The 9,850-nt window shown below is 36.7% G+C and overlaps 1 protein-coding gene across 1 annotated transcript in view; it reads left to right on the top strand.

Annotated features, from left to right (window-relative positions):
* Nucleotides 1-9,850, top strand: part of RASGRF2 (Ras protein specific guanine nucleotide releasing factor 2) — a 213,336-nt gene that overhangs the window by 33,521 nt on the left and 169,965 nt on the right. The window contains exons 8-10 of the mRNA XM_025214753.1: nucleotides 1,793-1,902; nucleotides 3,868-3,986; nucleotides 8,588-8,748. Of these exons, the coding sequence (XP_025070538.1) occupies nucleotides 1,793-1,902; nucleotides 3,868-3,986; nucleotides 8,588-8,748 (390 nt within the window). The remainder of the gene's footprint in view (nucleotides 1-1,792; nucleotides 1,903-3,867; nucleotides 3,987-8,587; nucleotides 8,749-9,850) is intronic.

Genomic DNA, 9,850 nt, shown 5'->3' with positions numbered 1-9,850 from the left:
TGCTGAATTTGTATGTGACAGGTTTAAAATTAACAAGAGAAAGTACTTTTTATGCGAAATATAGTTAACTTACAGAATTCATTGCCACAGGAGGTGGTGGATGTAATTAGCATAATCAGGTTTAAAAAGGGGCTGGATAAATTCATGGATGATATATCTGTTAATGGCTGTTGAACAGAATGGTTGGAGATGTTTCCTCTGGCATCTCTAAACCAATAATGGTGGATGTCAGGGAGGATACTGAATGGGGATAAATCACTCTATAGAGATATCCGGTTCAGAGCTTTCCCTCTATAGCATCCAATTTTGCCACTGTTGGAGACAGAATACTGGTTTGACCCAGCCTGGCACTACTTATGTTCTTACCTATTCAAATCACTGGGAATGCACAGGCATGCATTTGAAGTGCTCCACATTCCAAAGCCTCCCCCTTGAGTGCTTCAAAATGGCTGTGAAGGCACACAGCAGTGATGTTCTCCACCCATGGGGCATCTTGGTCTCTTGTCTCTGAAGGTTTGTGAGGAGAGCTGAGCCACAGGAGAGTGCTCGCTGGCTTTACAACTTACTCCCTCCTCTTCTCCCTACCCCCTGTTAGGGTGGGGTAGGAAGTGTGGCACTGTGGGATGATGAAGGGTGCTGGAGAGTGGAGATCTGCAGATGGAGGGTGCAGATGGTTCAGGAAGCAGTTTCTCTTTTTTTTCTGAGGGTCATTTTTTAATCACTTTGGCCATTTTTGTAGCAGTGCCCAAGAACTATGAATTTCTGCACTGTTGCAGTTTGAAGCACTTCAGAGGCACTTTAAGTGTTTTAAACAGCACATTTCTCCATAAATTCTGTTTTAAATGTAAATCAGTCAGGTTTTCTAATTACTCAGCTTATCTTTAGTTGTAAATTGCTCAGTTTTATAATTTTTAAATTGAAGTGTGAATCTTTCATCTATGAATGATTTGATATTAGCTTAATTTATTCATCTCTTTATTATATGATATGAAGATATCACTGTTTATGCTTTTGCAATACATGGAATGTGAACTACTATGAAACTGTAAAGACAGTTACATAGCAAAAGCAAAAGCAGGTATCAAATTTAGGCACTAATAGCTAAAGCACATTAATATACGTGTAGATGTGTTAAGGCACATTAACACTGTATATGGACTGACGTGGGACTAACTTTAGTCCCATGTCAGTCCATGCACATGAAGTTAATGCACTTTAACGGATACACGTGTAGATGCAAACCTAGATCGCCTTAATGTGCATTAAGCTAATGTGCATCACATTTAGGTGTGCCTAAATGCCCGTGTACACACACCCGCAGTAGTGCAACATACATTTTATCCATATGCAGACAGTCTTGAAAATCTTGGTGGTTGTTTTTTTTAGCTGAATAAAGCCCTGATATTAATGTATATTTGTTGCCAATGTTAATTGAGCAACTCTTGCCTCTGTACAGTAAGTAGAACCGGGTTATCTTAAATATCCTGTATTTCTCTGAGCTGAAAGTCTCGTTTAACAGTATGTCTGCCTCAGAGAACAACTAGAAATCAATATTTTTGGCAATAGTTGCACCAAGAATACATGTAAAAGCATTTAAACCATTGAAAGCATTATCAAAAAAAAAAAAAGACTGACTTGTTTGTAACTTTGAGTGATTTTTCCTGCATTCGGAAGACCATCATCTATCTAGTTGCGTAGATCCGGGTTGTGGATATTAGTCAGTAAAGCTCTGAAACTAATTAGAATTATTTCTGATTATGAAGTACTGATATGATGCTTATTTTGCTTTAAGATTCCTAGGTACATCATAACGCTTCACGAACTTCTAGCTCACACACCCCATGAGCATGTGGAAAGAAAAAGCCTTGAATTTGCCAAATCTAAGCTAGAAGAACTTTCAAGGTAAGGTTTCTTCCTGTATGTATTAATAAGATTAAGTGAAAGCTTTATCTTTTTTTTTTCAAATTAAAAGTTTTGCTCTTTTTTTTTTTTTTTTTTGCCAAGACAAAGTTAAGACTGTTTTCCCCTGCATCTTTTGTGGACAGGGGGAGAATGTGGAGAGGTGCCTGTTTGTCATAGTGATTTACTATATTTAAGTATGAGCAAAGCATTTACCATTAACTGAAAGGAAAACGTTTTAATTTTTCTATAGTTAACAAAAATGATAAATTCTGAAATTCTGCTATGACAACAGAAGCAGTCAGGGTTTTGCAAAGTACTCAGTTCTAAACTTGTGTAATATTTTATAAATATAAATGACATTATTCATTTTGACATATACTTTTACCATCACATGTGGCAGAAAGGGAACTTCAAGATCCAAATAGCCCAAATATTTTAAGTTTAGTGTTTTTGTATCTTACCAAAATTCTGTTCCCTCTAAATTTCTGCAAAATTAAACTTTCTATGGAATCAGTGTATTTTACAATTGTCTCTCTGCTTAAACCCATATAAAAATATTACACTTTGTCTTGGGAGCAAAACTTTCTTGTATAAACATGGCACAATTGCAGAAATGCTATATTATGAGTTTCCCTGAATTTTCCACGTGGCAATGCCACTGTTCCCCAGCAAAAGCAGTTTTTTAGTTGTGCTAAGTTTTTGGGTTTTTTTGTTTCCCGCTGCTTCATAGCTCTTACTCATTGAACAATCAGTCATAGAGAAGTAGGGCTGGAAAGGACTGCCAGAGGTCATTTAGTCCAACCCCCTGCCTGAGGCAGGATCATCCCTATCTAAATCAACCTATACAGTCCATAATCTAAACTCTGTGTAAACTCCTGTCAATTCTGAGACAAAATAGCTAACATCCTAAACCTGCCACAGGTAAAGCAGGAGAACCATGGCAGTCAATGTCCTGCTTCTATACAAGGTTGTCAATATTTGCTCAGGAGATCCAATTGTTTATCATGTGTTATTCAAACTTAGGCCATGGACACATTAAAGAGATATTCAAGGAAAACCCAACTGTCCCAGGAAAAATGTTTGAGACAACATAATGCTCTAATCCAATTTTAATCTTCTCAGAAATATGTTTTCAGTTAGTCTGAGAGAGTTTTTACATCAATGGCTCATGGCAGCTCCATTTGTTTAACTAGACACTTACTCATCAGAGACATTTTCCATTTGCTTCCAAGATTTTTTCCCTTCCTGAAGAACCATACTCCTTCCATAGGCTGTCTCTTTAGCTGTCTTTATGTTCAGTTTAGAACCAGGCAAATGCTTTCAGCTCTTCATGGAAAATTCAAATAGCTAGACATGCGCTAAATCTGGTGAAATGGCTGTATTCACATTCTTTCAGTGGTAGACTTACAAGTCTGCAGTTGGCATACCCTCTTTCTCTCCCCTTCTCTCCCCTCCCAAATGGGGCCATTTAGAGGAGGAGACCTCAGCTAGGTATGAATATTTTCAGCAGTGGTAAAAATAACTAGATTGGAGTGAATCCATGAACGAATTTGAAGAGGTGGGATTAGGACAGGGGTGGGCAAAATGCGGCCTGCCAGGCCATTCTACCTGGCCCGGGGGGCCCCTAAAACTTTAGAAAATTAATATTTATCTGCCCCTGGCTGCCTGTCATGCGGCCCTCGATGGCTTGCCAAAACTCGGTAAGCGGCCCTCCATCCAAAATAATTGCCCGCCCCTGGATTAGGACAAAGGACTATGCAATTTAAGAGCTACTCTTAGTATCATTTTATGATTGAAATTTATAGCATCTTGCTGTAAATAAGCAAATACTAAAGTAAATCAGTTGCTGAGACAAATTCTTGGGGAAGCAAGCTACCTGCATGTTTAATTCAATACCATTGTACATTAAAGGTACAAAGGTGCATTTCAGGGAATTTAAGAAACTGTTTATATTGTGTCTGACAGGGTGATGCACGATGAAGTAAGTGACACAGAAAACATCCGGAAAAATCTAGCCATAGAAAGAATGATAGTAGAAGGCTGTGATATATTGCTAGATACCAGCCAAACTTTTATACGTCAAGGTAAGACTTTTTCTTAAAAATCTTCTCTATATGTAATAATGAAAAACATTATATTAAAAAACAGTAGAATTAATGTTGGCATCATTGGGAAGATGACACCTTTGGACACAACAAACATCATAAGTCTGGTGTTGTCCATGTAGGATAAGTTACAAGTTGGCCCATTATAAATAGTTTTGGGCTATAGTTGAGCCCCAATTCTATGCTGTTTTTTACAGGGGCCGTGAAAAACAGCAGCACAATAATAGTAAAGCACCTTTGGGACAGTAATGTACATACTGCCTGGACTGTCATCTTCAATGGACCAGAAATTATCTACAGCTCCATGGAAAACAAGTCTGTTTGGCCAATTAACACGGCGGTCCCTGATGATGCCAACATTTGGACAAAAGGAAGAGAGAAGCTTGAAGTTCTTAAAGTTTGTCAAATGGTGGAGAGATTGTGAGGAATGAGAACAGCTGTCTGTTGTTTCCATTTTTTATCTGTGCTTTGGGAACAGTTTAGAATGCTATAATATGATGTTTTTGAACCTTTGCTGCCAGATGGATGTTTCTCTGGTAGAGCCAGAAAATAGATGCTGGAGCATAACAACATTATCACATGTGTTTTGCAAGCCTGAGGACACACATTCATTTTGTCTGTTGGAAGACAGATACTGCCTTTAGTGGAAGCTCAGTGTATGTGTCAAAAACATTTCTGCAAAGAAAAGCTATGAAGAACAAGCAAACTGCAGAAGAATGCAGATGTACTTATGTACTGCATCTTGCAAAATAGGGAGAGAGATGTGCATCTTTTCTTACATTGTTTTTGAAAAGCATTTCCATTGAGGTTCATAGATTGTAATGATGGATTTTATGGTTGAATTCCACATATTTATGATAAAAACAGCTGTTCGCTTAAATTCAAAACTTTTCTTGAAAAATATTAATGGCAGGTTGGCATTATCAGTATGTTGATTCTTGTACCAATTGAAGTGAATACATTGGAAAAATTAAAAAAAATGTGGTTATCTAAATATTTTTTTTCTTGCAAATGATGAAAATATTTAGTTTTTTATATCAGAATTGTTATTACTAAACGGGAAGATCTTTACAAAGAATGTAGACTTTGGTAGTTCAGGTTTTTCAACTTCTCATACGTTCAAGCTTCTTTATCCCGCAAAAAAGTTAGGGATACCAGTATGTAGGATAGCTTAAGAATATAGTTTAAGTGCATCTCTGTAAGACCAGTGGGTATGGACTTTTCTTAAACATTTAGAACTAAATTTGACAGCTTAAACAACATGATTGCTTTGTGAATAGTGGAAGTTTGGATTGGGGGATTATTTGATTTGATATATTTCTGGAAAACTAATCTCAGTTTTTTAAAATAAAATATGCCCATATCTACAGTAACTTCAACATTATTATTACAACAATTAAACAATTAAAATCAATGCAACAAAGTTTAGAAGCCTTTCTTTACTATTGCATATGGGTATTTAGTATAACTTAATGTGCTTAGTGTGAAAATTCAAAATGGCAGCTCAAAGAAAAATATTAAAGCTTGTAGTCTGGACTATTCTTTTATTTTTATTTTTCCCTGGTGCCAAAAACATGTATAAGTTATGATCTTCCATTATGGGCATGTGTTATGTGAATTATTTATTCCGTATACATCATTATTTTTGCTGTAAAGTTATAATAAAGAGTTACAGAATCGGCTTTATATACCTCAGTTGTTTAGTTTGTTTCCCAGTTATGGCTTGCTTATCTTCATTTTGTGTGTATATTTAGAAATTCATCAATAAAAAGGTAGTTAATTATAATAACCATACAATGGAAAGAAGCCTTATTACACTGATTCTGAGCATGATTTTAATTAGACCTCAGTGTCTAATTATGATGTTTTTAGAAGATTAGACACCTGTAAAACACCTTTTGAAAGCCTTGTATGAAACAAGGAAATCAGCTTGCCAAAGAAAAGACTTAAGTTTTGTTCTGTGATATAAACCTGTCAATCACAATGTTGACTGATAACAGAGATAAGAATAAAATATTAAAATAAAATGGTTAAAATATTTAAATAAAAATATATTATCTAGGATAGTTTAGCTGTCCAAGTGACCACATCACAGATTGTCTACCAGAGCTGACATGAATTAGGATCTTTGACTGGCATATCAGAAAGACCAAGGACTGACTGGGTCTGGAGATGAGTTTATCTTTTCACTTATAGGAATATCTCCTTCAAGTCAAGGTTGGGGTACTCTAGCAGGGCAGCACGAGGTGAAACTTATACTGATATTGCTGGTATTATTGTTCTTTGACTAGTCTCCAGTGCTGCTATCCTAGCACCTCCCCACTGTGGACCCTTCTCCATTTCACTTCTATATTTGTCCTGTGTTGGTCTGTGTGCACCTGTACAGAGAACTTCTTCATGGCTTTCAGAGAGAGAATATTTCCCTTACCTTGTGAAAGAGATGCTTGTTTAGGTGTTTATGCTAGAGTGAATTTTACTTTTGCAAAGTGTGATATACAGCATAGTTTACAAAAAGGCATGTAAGAACATTTAGGATGGTTCCCTGGATAGAGTTTGGGAGTCGGGACTCAGATCCAGTCTCTGTTCCCAACACTACTGCACCCCTGCTGCTGTAACTTTTGTTTTCTATAAGATTGACTGGAGTACAGTACCATATTCTTTCTCCATTGGTAGTGGTAGTTACCTAAAACTCAGTAAAGGCATTTAAAGTTCTTCAGCTACAAGGTCCTAATGACTTTACCACCTCATAGGTCCCAGTCTTTACTTCCTCAATGGCTCCTACCAACAGATTGGTCCAGTTTTGCTAAGTGCCACAAATCAATCCAGACATATAGCTTTGCAACCCACTTCTCAGCCTTTCAAATTGTCTTGGATCTTTCTCTCCTGACAATTGTGTTGCAATTCATGATACTCAGAGGAGGAGAAAGCAAAACTGCATGAGCAAATTAGTCAGTTGCATGCAGACCTAAAGCCTTGTTTTTAAAAAACCCAGGCATAGTCCATCCTGGATTGCACATATATTTGTTAAAATGATTTTTTGGCAATATTCATCTACTTAGTTCATATGTTGCTGGTTAAAATTCCTGAGACTCCACTCATAATTCTATAAAGGACTACTGCTTAATAAAAACTCCAGAATTAGCCTCACTTGCTTACAACAACAGTGGTAACAAAACTGAACCATTATGCTTTTTCTTTAATTTAAGAGAAAATCTGTAGTTTAGGATGTGGCAAACATCTCCAGTTTCTCATTGTTAATAAGAATTCACTGGTCAGAAAAACTCCAAAACAATGTACAACATCCACTTTGTCTAATGAGAGCTATACAGTGCATGTAGGAGAATTGACAGTGTAGCATTTGGTTTAACTTTATTTCTGTTTTGTGTTACAGCAGTACTCTTACTGCTGCATACTTCTAGTATAACCCTAAACTATACATTACAGAACATTAGTTCTGTTGTAATTTTCTCATTTATCAGTGTGTATGTGGCTGTGTCTGATGATAGAATATTTTTATGTATTGGTACATCTGAAATAAATTTAAAATGTTGGTCTGGGGGATGTAAGTGTTTAGCAATGTATGCAATTGTATGTAAATATTTAATTTTCTAAAATATTTTTTTTCTTTCTCATTAAGCAGATATTGCATTTGTATCTTGTTTCTTAGTGTAGGATTTTATAAGTGTCTTTATAACAAGACCATGTTCCTGCCAAGGTAGTGTAATGAGTTTTAAGCGAATATATATTAAACCTCAGTGAATAAGCTCTTCAGGGTTCCTTCATCATAATGTATTTGCACTAATGGTCAAGATAGTGCGCTCAGTTATGTATGGGAGTTGCAGATGGATTGAACTGAAATTTTACCTCCTAGGTAAACTCAGAGGTGTCACACATGCTTATGCAAGCCTGATGAAAGTTTGTCCAAAACTATGTAAGAAAGGATGTAAGTAGCACAGTAGCATAATTTTCACCCATCTGAAATTGTGTGAGGATCAAATTCAACTTCTTCTGTAATAAGATACTAATTGAATTCAGTAGTAGTTGTGCTAGTGTGCTGGTGTACACTAGGCCACAGTGTGACTCAGGAGCACTGATAATTGTGCGGTGTAAGCCAAGGAAAAAGAAGCCTGATTTACTTAAAATTCGTTCAGTTATTCTTTGTTACACATTGCTCTCATTTTACAAACCTAGTAAATGCCAAACTTAGTGCAAGTGATGCTACTTTGCCATTTAATCTCCATTTCTTGACCATTGTATATATGCCATGTAACTTAACCTACCTATGAATTTTGGAGCCAAAATGAATAGTCTTAATAGAGTAAGATCCTCTTTTGGCATAACAAAATCCAAACCTGGATCCTCAATTTGACCTAGAGAAGAAAAACAAGTCTACAGTAAAAATAGTAAGAAAATAAACAACGGGCCTCTGTTCTAAGAGAGAGGTATTTTCTTATGTACACCGATCAGAGTTAATAAGTTGTATTAATTATTTTTGTATTGCCTAGTACATTAATACTGAGAGCATCACTTGCTAAATAGTATTATAATTACAGTGTGTTCTTCACTTTTGTAATCACCAGGTTCTCTTATTCAAGTCCCTTCAGTTGAGAGAGGGAAACTTAGTAAAGTTCGCCTGGGATCATTGTCTTTGAAAAAAGAAGGAGAAAGACAATGCTTCTTATTTACAAAACACTTTTTAATTTGTACAAGAAGTTCAGGAGGAAAACTGCATCTGCTTAAGGTACAGAATTTAAACTACCTCCTTTGAGCTGGCTCACTAAAATATAGAAAAAACAGGCCAATAAATGTTTGAACTTCCCACTTTGCTTGACATTGGCAGCATTATTGCTTTAACCTGGGACTTTTGTGTGCTGTGGCAAGCATAACTGAGATGTGCATAGTGAAGAACTGCAGGACTCTCATGGCTGTGCAAGTAGAAAATATTAGGATTATGTTTGAAGTGTGTTAGGTTTTTTAAGGGGTATTGGTTATAGCCATGTTGGTCTAAGGACATAGGCAGACAAGGTTCTTTGGGTAAATCTTTTATTAGAATAACTAAAATAGTTGGAAAAATTCTTCCATGCAAGCTTTTGAGTACACCCAGAAGAAGGGTGTTTGTACCTGAAAGCTTGCAAAGAGGCCTGAGGAATGGTGTTCATCCTTCTTCAGGCTTCTATGCAAGCTTTTGGGTACAAACACCCTTCTTCAGGGTTTCTACCCAAAAGCTTACAAAGAAGAATTTTTCCAACTCTTGTAGTTGGTCTAATAAAAGATATCAGATTTATCCAAAGAACCTTGTCTGCCTTAGGTTCTTTAAAGAACTTGCCATTCAGATTATGAGCTGCACAGTAATAGATAACAATATTGACATTTATTTTACAGTGAATTTTTCAACCATTGTTCATGCTCCAAGTATTCTTTGACTAGTCCTCTTCATTGCAGAGCAGTTGTTCTCAACCTTTTGAGGCTCAAGACATCCCTTGGAATATGCCAGCTCTTAGCTTTCACTTCAGTTGCAAAGAACTCAGAAAGACCACAACAAGCCAGGATGGTTTTGACATTATAGATTCTACTTTGAAATCTCTGTGTTTTATCTTATAAATGACACCTAATGATACCAGGGCACCTTGGTTGAGAATCACTACTCTAAAGTAAGAAGGTGGTAATTATTTGCATGTCCCTCCCTTCGGCTACACACAGACATTTGGGGAGGCTAGGGGAAGGTTAGATTGAGTTAAAAATGGCCACCTGATCTAAGGTAAGTCAGGATGGGGGCAGATAGCAGGGGAGTTGCGGGGTTGGGGGAGGCAAACCGGCTCTGAGGGAGGACACGGGGGGGATTG

Source organism: Alligator sinensis, unplaced genomic scaffold (genome assembly GCF_000455745.1).
Source record: "Alligator sinensis unplaced genomic scaffold, ASM45574v1 scaffold541_1, whole genome shotgun sequence".
NCBI classification, from domain to species: domain Eukaryota; kingdom Metazoa; phylum Chordata; order Crocodylia; family Alligatoridae; genus Alligator; species Alligator sinensis.
This window is presented reverse-complemented; position numbering and strand designations above follow the sequence as displayed.